The following is a 20593-nucleotide window of genomic DNA, read 5'->3' on the forward strand; positions in this document are numbered from 1 at the left end:
GGAAACTAAACCTAATAGACATCAAGTCTCATCAAGATGGTGCCCACGCCACCAAGAGAAAAGCCTGCTCAGTCGTATTCTGCCAGTATAATCCAGAAGCACTAACCAAAGTACTGTACAGTAGTTAGATGGTCATATCAGAGCAAGATTTACTTAAGATTCATCATGCCCCAAAAGCACCAAGCTATGAGGGGAAAAAAAGTCCCTATCGCTCAGCTTCAACAAATGCAGGAATTACATCTCTCGTAGAAGCAGAGGGAAAGACTGACAACATGCTTGCCTAGCAAGTGGTCTAACACACACTGTACAGTCCTCAACGACAAAAGAGCTGGGAAAGACAGCACAATGGGACAAAGGGGTGAACATTTCAAAAAGTGACTGGAGAGTGGCAATGCTTGCTTCTTTCACATTTTATTAGTACATAAGAGGATATGGGACTCCACCAAAATACCTAAAGAAAGTCCACAACTATGAAAGTCTTTACCATAAGCTACAGTGAGCTTCCGCTAATCCCCTTTACCAGTCTAAGTGTGACGTCTCAAATAGGGGAATTCAGTCAACTAAATATGAGAAAGCAAAGGAACCATGAAGAGCTACTCCTAATTAAACTTTTAAAGTATAACTTTAAGAGGAAAGATGCATACAGCTGACAAGCTGTCACCTCCTGGAAACTAAACCTAATAGACATCAAGTCTCATCAAGATGGTGCCCACGCCACCAAGAGAAAAGCCTGCTCAGTCGTATTCTGCCACTTTTGTGAACATTAGAATTAAGAAAGTAGTCTTTGTTTCTCCACTTTCCTGATCACCACAGGATAAGGGATTTGAAGAGGACTCTAGAGACCAAGCAGGAATGGCCAAATCTTCTCTCTACTTATAGGCAGAGTAAAAATGCCGAGGCTCCTATCTGGAGCATATTTTCACGTTCATCCTGGATATAGTGCCTTTCCAGGATCCACTGCTGCCTCCAACACATCTAGTCTGGCAGCACAGTGAACAGCAGGGCTTCTTGTCCTTGCTGCATTTACACGGGAAGGCTCAAGAAAGTGTCCATATTCTTGTCTCTACTCTTGAATTCATTCTATACTTTGTTCTCACCATCTTAGAGCACGTCTGTAATTCTGTTCTTGACAAACTTTATATACAACAAATACAAAACAACAAAGAATATCACTATTATATTAAAATGTAATCATGGCCAGACATCTAAGCGCCATCCGGATCTACAATGGACAAGCAAAGTATCAAGTTTAAATTACCAAAAGGTTTAAGATACGTAAATAGAGATGTTAAAGAAAGCAAGGCTGCCTCCAGGTAATATGTGTTGAACATAGATAGTGGTTGAGAAAATTATTTATTTAATAAATAAAAATGTCTACTATTCTATTCAGAGTAGAATTATATGTATATTACTTTAAATTAGAAGGAACTAATAATATACAATACAGAGAAATCAATTAAACTAAAACAGTAATCTGAACCTTTCTCTAAAGCTCTTTGATGTGTTCGATGCATTTGAAAATACACGATCACACAATGGAACAGTCCTACAGAGAAGAAGGTTTCATAAATGCTAGTGAGCTGCATCCAGACAAAAATAGAGTCTATAATTCCTCCTCTGAAGCCAACATTATAAGACTACTCATATAAATAGATGAAGATTGATTGTTCTTCTAAACTTGATCATAGAAAGATGGCAAAAGTAATGTCACTACCAAATCCTGAGTTTCCTGTTTGAGGTGCAGTGAATCAGTGTGTGGGTCTCTGAGACCACAAACATTGAGAACTTTTTTGAAGCCTAGAGGCTGCAGCCAATGGCTATGTGGTTATCACTACCACAGAATGAGGACTTTGAACTACATAGTGAATACTATGGAGATCACTTAGATTACCATGAGAGGGGAAAAAAAGAAAGAAAAGAAAAATGGAAAGACTCATGAATATTCAAGGAATGTAGCGTTAGTTCTGAAGGCTGAGCTCTACCACAAGCAGGGTGCCCTTCCCAGCATGGTTCAGCAGAAGCAAAAAGAAAAGCTGAGAAGTCCTTCTGCTCATGTCCTGGAGAGAAATCAAACAAGCTACGCTCCTCAAAAGAAAAAGCATGGGAGAAGATGGCCACTAAAATCTGCTTTGTTGGCAAAGGCATTGCAAGCAAACAACCTAAGTATATGAAAGGTTTAATAGGTCAATGTGCTTATATTTCAAGATGGCCCATGGGACTGGATCCTGAGCTGAGAGATACCTGTTCCTTACCAAAACTAAGTGTGAAAAAGAGTGACTCATGCCTACTATATATACCTTGGGGACTTGGCCAGCTTGGCCCTTATGATACCAGAAGGGAAGATTTGAGGGGAAAAGGTATGCACAGTGCACCAATAGGCCTTGTTGATTTGACAATTGCTTAATGCAAGTAACTGCTGATCATTACAGAAAACTACAAACCAGTCAGGAAATCCCCCATTTTTGCAATGTCTTCAATCCAAGAGAATTATTTATTAAATTGTAAAATAAAATCCCTGAAACCGCCAATAGCTCACTAGCTCAAAACAATCATGAGTAGCAAAATGTCAATAAGCTAACAAGCTTTGTAGATGAAGACTCCCTTCCCATGGGGAGCTCCAAGAACACATCTTAGACTAGCACTGGAACATACAGTCACCATATGTGAGCAGGATGACCACTGCCCCTGAGAGACAGCTGACTTGTGAAGTATAAATATCTATGCCAAAATGAGATGTGGTGATGGCAAGAAGGGCAGTTCAGAAGAAGTCATTACTAAAACAAAGGGACAAGGGTTTAAAAGTATATGGCCTCGCTTGGCAAGGATAAATAATAGAACCAATTAGACCACAGAATACACGGAAAAGGAGGGTTTAGATGCAAACCAAGGGGCCGTTTAAGGGCCACTTCCAACTGTCTAAGTATGAAATGGCACAGTTGAACCAGACACGACAGCATACTCCTATAATTCCACTAGAGAAACTGAGATAGGAGGATTGTTATGAGTTCAAAGCATGCCTGGGCTACCAATAATACTCTGTCTGGGAGTAGAGAGAGGCACAGGTATAAAACTGGGCAATAGCCAGAGATAAAATGGGAAGGGGGATACATGGTGTTCTAGGTATCCTAGCTAGTTTTATGTCAACTTGACACAAGCTAGAGTCATCTGAAAGGAGGAAACCTCAATTATGATAATACCTCCATAAGGCTGGACTATAGGCAAACCTGTAGAGCATTGTCTCAATTAGCAATTGATGGAGGAGTGGGGGAGGGGAGGAGGGGAGGGGAAGGCACAGAAGGGAAGGGGATTGAATGAAAGAGAACTCTAAGGAAGGCTGGGGAAGGGAAGAAGGGAAGGGAAGGGAAGGGAAGGGAAGGGAAGGGAAGGGAAGGGAAGGGAAGGGAAGGGAAGGGAAGGGAAGGGAAGGGAAAGAAGGGGAGAAGGGGAGGGAAGGGAAGGGAAGGGAAGGGAAGGGAAGGGAAGGGAAGGGAAGGGAAGGGAAGGGAAGGGAAGGGAAGGGAAGGGAAGGGAAGGGAAGAGGAAAGAAGGGGAGGGAAAGTTAAGCATTATAGTATGCAAGGTATGGTAATGTTTCAAGTTGAAGGCAAGAAAGGTCTGGAAAAGTCTGGGAGATACCAAAGATGGAAGAAACATTGCAGGAACATTCATGTTACCTTCAACATCACAACTTAAGTAGTTCCGCACTTCATTCAAGATGAAGTTGATGTCTTCTTCCGAAGGAATAGGATGGCTGGTGATGTCTGTTGGTGAATCGGTAGTGCCAGCAATAGTCATCTTCTCCCAAGGCAAGAAAAAGATAACTCTCCCATCACTGGTTGCAGGATCAAGAAGTCCCATGTTCTCAGGGCTGGAGTAAAAAGAAACGTATTTCTTTTCTGTTTGACATTAATGCTCAAATAAGTAAAATAAGAGAGAAGTAAACTATTATTTATTATTTCATTCTAATCGATAGAAATTCCTAAAATTTTTACAACATGGGGAAAAAAATAAGGACCTGAACAAATGCGGTAATAGTATCTTGCAATCTTCCCCATCTAACAGTGCAAAGATAATTAATTATCTTTCAGTTGTTTTGGTTTTTATACTTGGGACCATTCACATTAGATAATGTCAGTGGAATAAACGCCTCTAATTTCTTTTATTATGGCCAATTAACGATGACTCTTCAACCTTTCTTGGAGTCTATGGAAAGTATTTTCCTCGGACATTTGACATTTTGTACAACCCACAGTAGAAAATCTGAGGAGTATGTGAGAAAGCAAAGCCAAACTTTCGAGAAACTGAAATGGAATCACAAAGTAACTCCTTTGTTCCTTGATGCTTAAATGAACTCATGCCACTTTGTCAAATGTGAGACTTCTCACCTTATTTCAAGGTGACAGGAGTGTCAACAAATGCATAGAAAAGAAAAGAGGTTGGTTTTTTTTTGTTTGTTTGTTTGTTTGAGTTTTGCAGTTTGCTAAACAGCAGTGTTATTGAATGGGCCAAAGGGAGAGGAATAGGTTAGCAAGGGGAACTTTTCAAACAGAGAACACTAAAGTATTATGTCAATAATTAAAGTAAAGCACAAGCCCCTCACACAGATGCAAGAATCTTTCTAAAACCTAACCAAGAATTTTTATTAACACATAAAAAGCAAAATCACAAATACATTTGAAAGAATGGGCGACTGTAAACAAGCATTAATAAAACTTGCAGATGGGGCTGGAGAGATGGCTCAGCAGTTAAGAGCACTAGCCCCTCTTCTAAATGATATGATTCGATTCCCAGCACCTATGTGGCAGCTCATAGCCATATATAACTCTAGTTCCGGGGAAAAGATGTCCTCTTCTGCCTTCCTTTGGCACCAGCATGCTCAAGGTGCACAGACATACATGCAGGCAAAATACCCAAGCCCATAAAATAAATAGATTAAACTGAAAAAATACAATCCTTGGATTGTTAACTAAAAGTTATTGCTTGAATTGTACATTTTCAAGAAAAAGTGAAGTTGTTAAAGAAGAGGGAAGGAACTGAAAAAGTGGCATATTCAAATTGAGTAATAGAAATCTTTACACAGCTGTCACATTTGACTGAATTCTCCCAGTTAGTGTTAAAGGTATGTTCTACAATGAAATTCCTTAGGCGGGAAACAACCACATTTGTTTTAAGCGATTTTCAAGAAATCTCTCCTACATAAATAGATTTAAAGAGAATGTAGTAGGCATCTTATGTTTATTATACCCTTAAAACATTCTAAAGATTTATTCAAATGGGTAAGGAAATGAGAGGCTAATAACTTCATAATAGCAAACCAAAAATATTTTACATAAGACAGAAATCATTGATCAACTTCATTAGTGCTTCTTCTCTATGTAAACTACAAAGACCAGTCTTGCTTTGCAAGGCTGCCAGCCCTGCATAGCTCTGCCTTCTACATTCAAAGAGCCAAAGGAAGAGCACCACTCATTCAAAGTCTAGCCTTTCCTTAAGGCTCCCACCACCATCCGGGGTCCCAGAGAGGAAGTGAATTTCACTCTAACATCCTGAAAAACAGTATCTAATATTTTTTCAGCTATAAAAGGGATTAAATCTTATTTGCCTTTGAAACCACAATTCCTGATCATTCTCACATCTTATAAAAATTGGGGAGGGGGGCAAGCTCCAAACTGATGCTCCCTTAGATTAAACCACCAGTCACTTTAGGTTGGAGACTAACTTCAAATTCCAAGATTCTGTTTGATATATGGCTTTTTGTTGAAACAAAACATTTGAGAAATTTCAGAGACATTTCATGTTGGAATAATTTATATACAACCATCTCATAGAGTAGAAAACTAATGACAGGTTTCAAATAATGCAAATGATGAACATGAGCACCAGATTCTAATATTGAGTGAGCTAGGCAGGAAGCAAAGTCAGAAAAGCACAACTACTGAGCCCCTCAGAAACTTCCTCTGCAATAAAAGCCATTTAAAGGGTGAAGGTGACAGTTACCAGGCGACATGTACCTGGAACCTGTAGAGAATCAGCTGCTTAAGTGAAGACATATGTGTCAAGCACAAAATTAACAAGCACAGAGGGAAGACAGAACTACTAACAAACGGTATAAAATTTTAAGAATCCACTTGGAAGTACCTTTCATCAGTTCTAAATTACCTAATTCATAGTCTCCCTGGAGGGAAAGTTTGTTTTCTTATGAAGGATTAGTTCTGCAAGGTCACCCTAAAGAGTCAGCTCCGGTGACAATCAGTATAAAGTGAGAGGCGCGCGGCTCTTTTCAATCTGTATGATTCATGTGGCATCGGCAGGGGAAGCTTGCTAATTTATGTGTGTGTCTAGGATTAAAGGTAATGAACATTTTTCTCATGCAGACCATTGCTTTCCTGAAGAACCCTTAGTTAAACTGAAATCAATTTATTGTTAACCACTTAGCAATCAGTGTTAGAGCTAACAGTATGTACACACATTACAGAAAAAAAATTGACCTCTTGTCAGTAGTAAAAAGCAGGCTAGAAGGAAGAGGTGATTGCATCCGCGCACGGCAGTCAACTGGAGTGCTAGTGCTGCTGTAGGAAGAAAGCACGATTCCGAGGAAAATTCCAGGCTGGTTTTTAAAATTAAATTTACAAAAATGATTTCTGTATATTGGGTTTTCTGAAGCTGAAATAATTCTTCTGGGGCTGGAGAGATGGCGCAGTGGTTAGGAGCACTGGCGCTCTCCCAGAGAACCAGAGCTCTGTTCCAAGCAGTTTGATTGGGTGGCTCACAGCTTTGGAGCTCCACCACCAGGGGTTCCAATTCTTTTGGCCACTGCAGGCACCTGCACTCATGTATACATACACACTTTACACTGACACACACCTCACTGAAATAATAAAAATTAAAATACTGGGGCTGGAGGGATGGCTCAGTGGTTAAAAGCACTGGCTGCTCTTTAAGGAACCCAGGTTTGATCCCTAGTACCCACATGGTGTCACTAGTCCATCAGTAACTCCAAGACTAGGTAATCCAACACCTTCTTTTTGACTTCCTTCCACAAGTTCTAAGCATGCATGTGGTGCAGAGACAGACATGCAGGCAAACACCAATACAGATAAAGGAAAATAAATCTCTTTAAAAAAATACTAACCATCCCTACTTTCTCCTCCTTCTTTTCCCCCTGCCTCTGCTTCTTTTTAAACAAGAGTTTCATCTGTAGCCCAAGCTGGCTTCCAACTCTGGATCCTGCTGCTTCCCCCAAACACATGCCTAAAAGCTGTTCATGGTAACAGCTTTTGAATTTTATGGATATTCCACATGTGGAATATTAGGGTTATATCAAATTTTACTATTCCATAAAGATACTTCTGCAAATAACCCAAAAAGAAAGAGTGTACACGGCTTAACCCTTTATCTACTAGCCTACACTCAAAACATCTATGGCTACTAAAGTTACCAAGCTTCTACACTAGTCAGGCATTAAGGATATAGCAGCTAACAAAACAAGATAAAGCTGAGTGCGGCAACAGATGCCTGTACCCAGTTCTTAGCAGGTTGAGTCAAGAAGACTCTAGGAATTTGAAGCCATTCAGGAGAACAGATTAGATGCTGTCTCAAAATGGATCCTTGCCAAACCTTGTACAAGTTATGCTAAGATGAGGCAGGACCAGAAGTTCACAGTAGTTTCATGAGGGGCCCATGCTGAAAGGAAGGTAGTAACCAATCAGGAAGTTCAACAGCAAGTAACAACTTCCGCTCCTTAGCTAACCACTATACAAGAACATGGCAATTCCTTTCCCAGTAATGGGTAAACTAGGGTTCAGGAAATAAGATTTGCCTCCCAAAGACATGGCTGAAGTGTCAGGATTAGCCTAAGACCTCTGTGGGTGAGTGATACAGCAGAGAAGGAAACCTAAGCCCCACAAGGCTGCTGAACAGAAAGTTTGCAATCCCAGCACTCTGAAGCTGGGGCAGCATGATCCAGAGTTGGAAGCCAGCCTGGGCTACAGATGAAACTCTTGTTTAAAAAGAAGCAGAGGCAGGGGGAAAAGAAGGAGGAGAAAGATGTAGAAAAATCTCAGCAGTGAAGATAAAAGCTGTGTCTGTGTTCTCATCTTTTACACAAGCTAGTAGGCCAGAAAATCATGGGTGGTTAAACGATGCCAGGTGCTTCCCACAGATCTACTTCATCAGATACTTCAAACATTTAAAGAACACTTTCATCTAAAATCATACGATCTAGGCATGAATCTCCAACATATTTCTGATCTTTATGCAAAAAATCTGTAGACACATGTATGCCTAGGTGTGTATTTTGAAGGACCATTGTATCATTAGAGCTTTTCTAGTCTCCTAAAGTTATTTGAAGTTATAGTTTTAATGTGTAAGTAAGCCATAATCTATTTCTCCAAGGTGGAATGGAAGTAGTTTCTAATCTTTCTCAATAATGTCAAAATGAACAACTTTGTATATAAAACATTCCATGAAGAATTACTAGTTACTAGATGATCAGACTTTTTCACAGACAAATTACATATTAATGGCGTTAATAACAGTAATTGAGATGGAAAATAGAGAACACAGATTAAAGCCTACTCAGATACAGCCATGTGATTTTTGACAAAAAATGCCAAAAATACACACACACCAGAGACGAGACAGCCTCTACCACAGATGAGAAAAGTGGACATCCACATGCACAAAACAACTTCAGATAGGTCAAAGACTTCAGTGTAAAGCATGAAGCTGGATACAGACACCGGCGAGGACATTCAGAAGAGGACTCCAGCTGCTCAGTAAATAATGCCAACAGCTGGCAAATGGGATTTCATGGAATTGAAAATTGCACAGCAAAGAAGACAGTTAATCAAATGAAAAACGTCTGCAGAATAGAAGAAAGTTCTTGCTAGTTATATACATCTGACAAGGTACTCATTTCTAGAATATACAAAAACTCAAAAAAATAAACAAACCAGGGGCAGACAAAGGTGTCTACTGCCAAGCCTGATGACCTGAGTTCAAACACCTGGACCTACTCAGGGGAGAATAACTCACACAAATTGTCCTCTGACCTCCACACACATGCCATGGCATGCATGCATTCGCACCTGCACATGATCACATGTAGGCATGTGTGTGTCTGTGCATGAACACTTCTACGCATATGCACACAACACAAATATGTAAATGTGATAAAATGTTTTGAAATTAATCAAGCAAGCCAGTCAATAAGTTGATTGGGCCAATGATGCAGAAAGTTCTCAAAAGATGAAAAACAAATGGCCAATAAATTCATGAAAAAAAACATTCACTGTCATCAATAATCAGTGAGAATTGCAGTTATTAAGAAAGCAAATCACCACAAATGCTGGCAGGAATACGAATGGGGATCCCTCTCCACTCCTAGTAGGAGTATAAACTAGTCCAGTCACTATGGAAATGAGCATAGAGGTTCTGAAAACAAACAAACAAAAAAAGCTAAAAACAGAAACATGTCTACCATATGATAATTCCTGGATATTTATCAAAAGACTCCAAGGCAACATGTGACAGAAGCTTGCACATCCATGTCACTGTCACACTGTTCTCAATAGTTAAGAAGCCAACCTAGGTGTCCAGCAACAGAGGAAAGGGGAGGAATACACGCGGTGCAGTTTCTTTCATCCTAAAGAAGGATGAAGTCATGTTGCTTACAGGAAGGAGGGTGTGATTGGACAGAATCGTATCACACCAATTCCACCAGCCTCAGGAGCACAAATATCATGTGTCTTCTCTCATGTATTTCCTAGATTTTTTTTTTTTTTTTTTTTTTTTTTTGGTTTTTCGAGACAGGGTTTCCCTGTAGTTTCTAGAGCCTGTCCTGGAACTAGCTCTTGTAGACCAGGCTGGCCTCGAACTCACAGAGATCCGCCTGCCTCTGCCTCCCAAGTGCTGGGATTAAAGGCGTGCGCCACCACCGCCCGGCTGTTTCCTAGATTTTTATAAAGATCCTTAAGATTGTGTACATATATACAACATGAAAGAATAAACCAAAGGAGACTAGTGGGATGGGGTGAGGGGAGAGAAAGCCAGAGGACATAGGAGGAACATACTCAATGTACAATGGGTGTCAGAAAGTGTCCCTCATGTATCAGAACCACAGACCAATATACACAATGAAAAAAAAAATTAAATAAATCACAGCAAACACTTCAAAAAAAAATTCTAAGAGTGTAACGGAAGACGCTTGTGTGTTGTGAGCCTCTTTCTCGGGCGATGGGTGTCAACACTGAATGGCGTTACCTGTAGTACCCAGGCATCACAATGTGGACACCTGCGCTGGCCTGGCAGATGGCAGCGGCATTGCTGTCATCCATTTTGCGCACGGAGTCTGTGAAAGGTCCGGTGGCATTGATAACACATTTGGCTCTCACGTCAAACTCCTGCCCTGTGAAGAAAAGTGGCATCGATTACATACTCCGTTTGTTCTCTGCTCACCAGCGCTGGATTATTAGTTCATCTATTAACTTAACTGATGGCGAAGAAGAGCACATTCCATACTATGTGACATGCACATCCACAGTTACTGAAGGAGCCAAACAAAAGGCTCACTTCTGAGTAAATTTACCCCAAGCAAGTCTGAATTAAAAAGGAAGAAAGCCAACCACCTTTTCATTGTGGTTCTCAGTCTATTCGTAAAGAGCCTATGACCTGGAGGGTGGGGGATACAGCTCAGTGGTAGAGCTCTTGCCTGGTATTTGAAAAGTGAGGATCACTGGGAAAAAAGAGCCATATAAAGTGCCTATGACCAAAGTAGTAAACACAAAGAAAGTGGGAGGAGTAAATGGTTTGTCCTTAAAACGAAAATGCAAAGAGAAAGAGAAGGAAAGGAAGGAAGGGAGAAAGGGAAAAGGAAATGAAAGAAACAGCTGGTTACCGCAGGAGATTAAGACACCCGACACCAAGCCTGGCAACCTGCGTTCAATCCAGAGAACCTACATGGTGGAAGGAGAAAAAAAGACTCCAAGCTTGTCCTCTAACTTCCACGTTCGCGGTATGCCATTGTCCATATGGGCACGCATGCACGTGCATGTGCGCGTGCACACACACTCACTCACACACACACACACACACACACACACACACACACACAGGAGAGGAGAGAGAGAGAGAGAGAGAGAGAGAGAGAGAGAGAGAGAGAGAGAGAGAGAGAAGAAATGATGCGGTTTTGCAGCTGCCTACCCAGGGCTAGGGCTGTGGCGAGAATGGAAATCTCATTGAGTTATAAGTGATTGACTCAAAGGACGTGTAAATGCCCTGCCTGTGCCACCTAAGTGATGCTCAAAGACTTGGCACATTGATTTAATTTCATTAATCACATGTTTCTGTGAGGGAAATGAAATGCATTCACAGCTGTGAGAGTTCTACGGGCATTTATTATTATCCTTATCATTAGTGTTACTATTTAACACAAAAGGGAAAAATTGGCAAGTCCCACAAGGGAAAATTTTCATGTTAAACCAGGCATTGTTGACAATAAAGAATATAATTAATATGACTGAAGTCTGCCTTCTCTGAAAGAAAAGTGACAGAAAAATCCTAGCTCCGTCATTATACAAGTACAGCAAAATGCTAAGAAATGCCTCCCTTGTGGACCCTGGCATACCTGTGAGGACATCCTTGCACCGTGCGCCGCTCACACGCTCTTTCCCAGTTTCGGGGTCTTTCTTCTTGAGCAAGCTCACCACCTCCATGTAATTGGCTGTGGCAGCCCCATACCTGGCAGCGGTGAGGGCGATGGCGAGGTTCATCCGTGCATCGTTGTGTTGTCCTGCAGCAGAGAGAAGCACAAGGGGAGGGACAGGAGTCACCTCGAGCCACGGACTTGTGGTAGAGAAGTGTGTCACAACAGATATGTCACGAATGTCCCTGTCACCTGGAATCTACATGATGGCTGGGCAGCTCTACAGGGCACCATCTGCAGATCTGTGGCCATCCTTGGGCAACATTTACCTGCTTCTTCGGCAAGTGCATATTGTGTGAGATTAAAGTGATGGGATTCGTCCTTTCCTACCGAGCTGACAGCAATTATCGGGAAGTTTTAAACTTATTTCTCAAATAAGTAATTATTCTCTCCATGTGGGAACATATGTATGTGTCAGACTTTTTCTAATACAGAGAAGCCATAAACATAGAAGCTAAGCAATTCAAATCCTTGGAATATCTGACACCCCAACTGGTGTTGATGAACAATTTTTATGAATGCATGCCTATCTAATATTCAAAATCAAGACTTTCCTCTTCCATAGAGAGTCTCAGCATTCCATAAAAGGATTTCTCTTGCTTTGAATTTTGATCAGGGCTCCTTAAAATGTAGCATTTTTTAATAGCACATAAAAGGTAAGAAATTAAGCAGGGCAAAATTTAATTACAGAACAATTCCTACCTGTGTTGTTAGAGATTTATTGCTGAAAAATCCTAGTTAAAGAAAACTAAGGGGGAGGAGAAGGGGGACGAGATGATTAATCACTTTAAAATGCTGGCATCACTGGGGACTTTTCCTATTTATTATTGCCAGTGGAGTTAACGCTGACCAGGAAGAATTACTCTACATCACAGGGCCAGGTTCTCTGTGCCCTGAATAATTAATTATCCAGGGCTAGATGTATTGAATCAGAGTTCAAATTCCCACACATCGGGCCCAGTTCTATCAAGATAATACTGATACAGGGAGGAATCTGTAATGGATATTGTTGTTGATTTATGCCGCCAGCATACCAAACATGTAGTATAAATGGTTTATGTAAAGTTTCTTCCTTGTGATTCAGTCTGGGAGCCCTGCACGAGTCATCTGTTCCTGGGAAAAGGGCAAAGTTATAAAGAGAGAATCGATGACTGAAGATCCTGCGGCCCCTCCCCTCAAACATCTTATTCGAAAACCGCCTGAAGAATGCCAGCCTGGAAGAAACTCTCCACCTAAGTACAAGCACTATAAGGGAAGAGTCGGTATTAACGTCTGACGTGCCAAATGTTTATTGTTCTGGGGTGGCTTTATCGAAAAACGTATCATTTATTACCCTTAAAATATTATATTGGATTTCCTGTATCAAAAATCTACAGACTAAAGAAAATGTGACAACGGCAGCGGTAAGGCCCGGGATTCTGGAAAACATGCAGGTTCCATCAGATTCCACTCAGTCTGATCCTAAAGAGGCTCAAGAAAGCCAAGTTTAAGAAGCTGACCTTCATTAATGTAAGTTCATTAAAATCAGAAGAAGTTGTGCGAGGCTAGATGGACACACAAAACCCAAGGAATGAAATGGCCTCTCTCTATACAGTTGCTTTCTCTCTGGGGTAGAGATGACAAGAATGCTGAGTTTGGTTGCACACCTTTAATCCCAGCACTCAGCAGGCAGAGGCAAGTAGATCTCTGGGAGTTTGAGGACAGCCTGGTCTACGTATTTAGTTTCAGGACAGCCAGGGCTACAGAAAGACTGTCTCAAAATAAAGTAAATAGAAAATAGGATACATCCCATGGACCTTTCCAGTGATTTAAGTGTTTAGCAGTGCACTGCCTAGCTGCCTCCCTGGCACAGGCATGCATTTGGTAGCACAAGAAAGCCATACCATTTGCTGGCACTATAGACTTGTCATGAGTCACTTTTGCCTTAGCATGGAAACTGCCGAGTGGGTGAACTACTTTAAACCCTAAATGAAGGCACCATGGCAGGCAGAACTTCCAGTTACTACCCAGCAGATCACAACTTCTTATTCTCCTTCAGCTCTGACCTCCACGCCCAATTTAAAGGCGCCACTGCTCCCCACTCCCGTCCCTCCTCCCAGCAGCAGCTGAGATTTATACTCTGCTTGCCTGTTGTTTGCTTCCAAGCCCTAACAGAATTGTCCCTGATCTTAATGACAGCATCAAACAATGCATTCCTGAGTTTATGTGGCAAATCAACAACACAGTCATCACCGACTCCAAGCTGATTCTGATAGCACCCGTTTTTCTTCACCTTGTTTTAAGAGTACAAAGGGTACGTTACACAAGCATTGCTTGCATTGGGATTCAATGGAAGCATCAAGGGCTGCTCCTTCCGCAAGAAGAAATGCCCCTTAGCTAGCTCCTAAATTCCAGTACAGTTTAAGGTATAGATATTCTGCATCTGAAAGCAGATGAAAGAATGAAATCTACCTTCTTGATCCTAATCTATCCTTGCCCTCATTCCCTAGCCAGACCCTGCCTTGATTGAGGATTGTCATTTAGTGATGAAATTCTTCAAGAATCAATGCTGGGCTACCACATTCCTACCCCTATTAGCCTTATAATCTCAAATTGCTAGAATTAGCTGCAACTACCTTGTATCTAGGCCTTCTTGTCTTTACCCCTGCTTATTACTCTTCCGGTTGGGTACCATTCTGGAAGTTCCAGGAAACAATTCTAGGATCCAATTCCTGTACCTCCTCATCAAGTGTCCCCTTATATGCATCTTGTCCCTTCAAAGCAAATTGTGTGCTCCTTCTCTCAGCTCAGCATTATGTCTTAAATGTACCTTTTCTATAGACTTTCTGAGAGTGTATGATTCATATTTCATCTGCTTTTATCTTTTATGGTAGGAGGATGGGTTCTGATACAGGGTCTCACTATATTCTGTTCTGGCTGTCGTGGAACTCACTCTGTAGACTACTCTGGCCCCAAACTCACAGAGATCCACCTGCCTCTGGCTCCCGGGTAGGATTAAAGGTGTGCACCACCACAGCCCAGACAACTCTTACTTAGAAAACTAGAATTCCTTTCCTATGAGCTGAGCACTGAGACAAATAAAAGGAATATAGTAAAAACAGAAGGTAGCATGCCCAGCTAAAACTGAACCTCCATTACAATAGCTGGGCCATCCCCCTGCTGCAGAACATGGCAAGAGCCCTATGTTGATTCCTCCCCTTTTCCTCTCCCAGAACAAAACCGGTATCTAATATATGTTGCTAAATTTTTAGAAGCAAGTAAGTGATAGCTAGATATTTGAGGGCAGTAAAAAAGCTAGCAATATATAAAATCTAAACTTAATCCCAAACTAACTAGCCCCTCTAGGTAAGGTGAACAATCAGGAAATGAAGGGGCAGTGTTTCTGAGAGTGTCCCTAAGGACTAGCTCCCATACTGCCCTTGCGCTGTGGAGACGCACACATAACCGTGATTAGTCCCTAAAAGCTAAAGAGCAAGGAAGGAATGGGCTTCTGCCTGCCCAGGGGCTCCTGTCTCCACCCAGAAATACCGTGTCCAGGCATCTCTTCATTGCTTTCCCCTCTGCATTCAGAGCAAAGCTCCTCTGTGCCTGTCAACTTGCCCTTCACCGCGGACACATCAAACCCTGCAGTGAGCACTTCTGGAGGTGTGATACATTTTCATCATTTTCAACTAAATTACCCCACTCTGTTTCCTGACATTTTGAAAAGTGTGTCTGTGTGTCCTGTAACTTTATTTCTAGATAAAGAAGGTTTTGACAACACTGCCAATTGTGAGACCAAGATGGGATAGCCTAAAACGCCCGCGCTCATGAAGTTTAGATTTTTCCAGCCCATTTCCTCAGCACCAGGCAACATCTCCTGTTTCACTCAGCAGCACTACCTTGGCACCCACACAAGGGCCCAGACGGCAACTGTGCAAATCTGTCTCCTGCTCCGTTCGCGTCTGCACTTGAAATCTTACATATGTGCACACGGTAAGTATACAATCTATCTGAAGGACAGAAGCATAGAAAGGGGGTAACTGCCCCCAAAAACAGAGCATGAGATACACCCACCAAAAAGAATACAGGTGGTTGGGTGAGATTTTGTCTTCACTCCCAATGGCCTTCACAGAAGAGTGAGAGATTGTGTCAGAGAAACACGTGAGTGTGTGTGTATGTTAAGGTGAGCCACCTAAAAGACAGGCTCTGTGCAAAACTCCCTTACAAATACTCAGCTCAGAGCTAAAGCCTGGCAGCTAAGTTAAAGGACAAACAGCTGAGGAAGAAAGAAGGGGGAAAGGAAGGAGAGGAGGAAGAAAAGGAAGGGGAGGGGAGGGAAAGACAAGGAGGGAAGGAAAAAGAGGGGGGAGGGAGGGAAGAAGGAAGGAAATCACTGAATGTATAAAGAACATGAAGGATAACTACATTTGAAAAGATAAAAAGGTACAATTCTGTGGTGCTCTGATGACCACTACAATCCCTTTAGTACAAGATATTTTTAAATGACCCCTGGCTGTGTATAAATAGACGTGCCTAACTCCCGCCTACCAACTAGCACAGAAAGTCTAACGTTTACCAATTTATTAAAATTACACCTGTCCTGATTTCCTCACCCAACTGCCAGTTTGCAATTAAGAGAATTTCCTCCCATCAGCCTACGCCCTGACCTGAGTCCGACACAATCATTTTGATGAGCAACGGGAGCCAGATGCCTGCCAGAGAGAATCTTCTCCTATAGCCTTGGCCCCATTTCCAACAAAATCCTCACAGTGTGCTTCGTTGTTTCCAGCTGCCTGTGTCACCGTGACCTCTCCTGCAGCTTCCCCTTTCCAGTTGGGCTAATGGACAAAAGTCAAGCTGCTCTAATGTAGCCATTACATTTAAAACTTCTTTTTCCAAAGGAAGAAGGCAGGAGACTGAGTGAAATAGGTGTGTGTGCAGAGTATGGAGATTCTTAACTTCTGTTTTAAGAGCACGTGAGAAGCACGGTTAAAAAGCAAAAAGCAGAAATGAGAATTCATTTCATTCATTCATGAAGAATCCTGACCACACAATTTCCCAAATCATTGATTGAAAGTGCTTTCTGTGTTAGAACTGGTGGGGGTCAGGATGCGTGGAGGGAATGAAGCAGAGGGAACACGCTACAGGATGATACTGAGGTTGAAATGTGGGTACCATGCACCGGGCTGGAGGGATGTGGCTAAGGCAAAGCCTGTGTGTGTCTCATGTGTCCTTTACAGAGAGGCTGGGTGCTTCTGAAATTACATAGCTCCTGTGAGAGCCTGTTCTTCTCAAGGTATTGCTTCTCAACCTTTGTATAAATGTCCAGTAAAAACCAGTCAAGCCAAGCACGGCAGCACATTCCTTTAATCCCAGTAATGCGAGAGGCAGAGGCAGGTAAATCTCTGTGAAGCCAGCTGGGTCTATATAGAGAGTTCCAGGCCAGTCATGGCCACATAATGAGACAGTGTCAAGAAAAGAAAAATGAAAAGGAAGAAAAGTCAAAAAAAAATAAAAGTGCTTCACCGAGGAAATCAGAAGAACGGGAACACAATAGAAATTATCCTTTTTCACTGGTCTAGAAATTTTAATGATGTTTTATTTGTCTAACTGTGTGATATATTACAAATTCTCTCTCTCTCTTATCACTTTCTCGTAGCCATGACTTTTGTCGTAAGTCTTCCGTGTCCCCTTTCAGTTTTATCTAGATTCCACACGGGACATTGCTTAGTCAGTGGAATACTAGTAGCCATGGGAAAAGCAGAGTTTCAAAGGACTCTTGGGCTTCTACTTTCTGCCAAAGCTGTGAAAAGGAGGGACATTCTCAGGTGAGCAGGACACACGGGAAGATGCAAAGAGTGATTTATACCAGTCATCCCAGCCCAGGCCACACCAGCTCTGTCACTCGGTCAACACCGACCTCACAAACAGACTCAAGTTTAGCGGAGAGCAAAAGATCACCCAGTCTACTTTAGACAAGAACAGAGGAGCTGCACAGATAAACGCCAATGTATGCGCAATAAGATTTAAGCAATTAAAGAAGGGCCTGGAGAGACGGCTCAGTGGTTAAGAGATAGTTAGAGAACCCGGGTTCAATTCCCAGAATCCATATGAAACCTCGCCACCATCTGTAACTCCAGTTCCCTGGAACCTGACACCCTCTTCTGGCTTCCGGGAACACTGCACTCATGTGATACATACAAATACATGTAGGCAAATTCTCAAGCATATACATTTTTTTTTTTAAAGAAAAGGAATTAAGGAAGACCAGTTATGACCTTCCATCACGGCTATTTCACACTGACACCCAAAGCCTATACAAAAGTACCAAGTACAGGAATACAGGTCTGGTATCAGTGTGACTCCAATATGTTAGGTAGTACCGACAAAATGACTTTTCTCTTACTGAGATTGTAAAGTATTCACCTACATTTTATACATGTTTACCAGATATTAAGTTTTTAAAAATCATCCTGCATTTATGTACATTTTTCCAGAAAATGTCTTCTAATATAAGACTATAGTCTTTTAATATAAAATAGAGAAAAGCAAAGGCATAATATTCCAAGTTGATGAATTGGAGTAATTTGCTGTCACTTATCCATACTATAGTTCTCAAGAAGGGACACCTGTTAGCACTGAACATGTAATCATTTTTATTATTTAATACAAAGGTACAATTAAATGCAGGCACAGGATGTGACCCGCATCATAATTCTGCCTGGCCTTTCTCTTCACAGTATCTTTTTCATTATCCAAGGCCTTTTGTTCCTTCGTGTTTCTTTTGTCTCACCCTAAGTTCTCGAATAAGCTATTTACAGTCTGAATAATTAGCAATCAGGGTGGATCTGTGGTCTCTGGCCCCATGTAAAGGAAACATTGTCAAATGCCTTAACATGACATACTGAAGTAAGTAAAGTTTCTATACCCCCGGGACTTTTTCCTTTCTTGAAAAAAGTTTTAAATAAATCTAATGAGGAGTGAGTTTTCTACTTCTCAGACACTTAGGAATCTAACTAGAGTAACAAAAACTGAAACTTCATTCCAAATGCAAACAACAGAATGCTTTGGGTATTCATTAGCTATTTTCGTACCGAAATGTTCTATACATTAGTTTACAATGAACACTCCCTGTGCCTGCCTACTTGAGGACAATCCATTCTCTCTAGCACAAGCCAAGAGTAGTTCTTTTTAATTTTTTTCCCTTCCTTCCTTCTTTTTCTCTCAGTACTTTTTAGGAGAGTAAAAGTGAAAAGATGAAAGTCACAAAAATTCGTTGAAATGCGTTGGAGTGTTAAAAGGGAGGAGACTGCTCAGTAAACGCTGTAATTGTGAAGCCTCACAGCCGGGGTTTACTCTTCCGGTTCACAAGATCCTCTGAACTCATTCCATCCCGAAAGGTGCAGTTCTGATGGGCAAGAGCTGCCTTCACTGAGCCGCCGTCCAGACATCAAGGCTGTAGACAACAGAATCGTCGTTCAAGAAAATTGAGTTGAAGATTTTTGAGGTTCATTCCTTCTGTGGGTGTTTATTCAACAATTACTCCCTCTGTACTGGGTACTAAAGTACCATTTGTGGAAACAGAACAAAAAGTTCCGATTGATCCAATTGCTGTGGATGTGTAATTGCTGGGTATGGGAGTAAAATCACAGTTTCTTGACAGCCACGCGTTTCCATCCTCCTGGTGTCACAGCAAACCTTCTTTCTCTTTACCCTGAAGTTTCCTTAAAATGCGACCAAACCCAATGCTCCAGACATATCAATGCTTCTTTCCTAAATCTGGGGCAGATTTGCCAAGTTTCTTCCACAGGGAATGTGCATTCAGTGTCAAGGTTGGTTTCTACAAAGCAACATCTGACTTCGCTGTACCAGAGGCAGGCTAAAGACCCTTGACAAAGGAGATTCCAGGACACCAGCACAATTAAGGACATTCTTCCTTCCCACAGGTAAAACATCATTTTCTAGGAATCTGACCAGAAAACTTATTTACAGTAAAAGGCATGTCCTAAAACCCTCGTGCAATACCTACAGATTCCAGATCTTACCTCATCTGACTACAATCCCATCCAAGGCTCCTTTATAACCACCACTATCATCGAATTTATCAGAAGAGAGAGAAAAGGGCAGGGGAGATGACTCGGTGGGTAGCGTACTTGCTATATAACCATGGAGTCCAGATTCCCAGAACCCATGTAAATACTGGGTGGGCTTGACAGACTAACACCAGTGCCGGGGAGGTAGCGGCAGGCAGCCCATGGAACCACACAGCTGGTTAACAAGCGCAACCAAAGACATCTTTGTTCAAGCGAGACCTTGATTCCAAACAAAAGTTGGGGAAAGATCAAGGAAGACACCAGAGTTATTCGCACCTGCTGTCATGTGTGCCAACACACGTGAACACCCATGCATATATAACACATGCATGAAAGAAAGAGAGAAGGAAAGTGGCGTTTCTTAGTAGTTCTTTGAAATGTACCTCAACAGTCAGTGCTACACAGAGAGATGCTGTCTTGAAAATAGTTATGGTTATTGTCAAAATGCTTTAAAGAAAAGTGAATATTTTTTCCAATTCTAAAAGGCGCTTGGTGCCAATCCTGACAACCTGTGCTCAGTCCCAGGGCTCACCTGATGGAAAGCCAGGACTGACTCCTCCAAGTTGTCCTCTGACCTGCACGTGTGTTCCATAGAATATGGGTATCGATACATACAAAAAAAATTGTTTTACTGGTCATCAGTCTGACAAATGTTTCCTCCCTCTAATGTATGACAGCCCATTTCTAAATCTCTGAACTGCACTCCAAAGAAAGTTGCTTTTCCTTCTTTACTCTCCTTTCAATATGATTGACAAGTGACGGGCGGTGGTGGCGCACGCCTTTAATCCCAGCACTCGAAAGGCAGAAGCAGGTG

At 41.7% G+C, this 20593-nt stretch overlaps 1 protein-coding gene across 1 annotated transcript in view; it reads right to left on the minus strand.

The window, feature by feature from the left end:
• Positions 1 to 20593, minus strand: part of Gpd2 (glycerol-3-phosphate dehydrogenase 2) — a 137540-nt gene that overhangs the window by 21639 nt on the left and 95308 nt on the right. The window contains exons 7-9 of the mRNA XM_038337683.1: positions 11627 to 11791; positions 10264 to 10408; positions 3675 to 3868 (exon numbers count right to left, since the gene is read on the minus strand). Coding sequence (XP_038193611.1) covers positions 3675 to 3868; positions 10264 to 10408; positions 11627 to 11791 — 504 coding nt within the window. The remainder of the gene's footprint in view (positions 1 to 3674; positions 3869 to 10263; positions 10409 to 11626; positions 11792 to 20593) is intronic.

Source organism: Arvicola amphibius, chromosome 7 (genome assembly GCF_903992535.2).
Source record: "Arvicola amphibius chromosome 7, mArvAmp1.2, whole genome shotgun sequence".
Lineage (NCBI taxonomy): Eukaryota > Metazoa > Chordata > Mammalia > Rodentia > Cricetidae > Arvicola > Arvicola amphibius.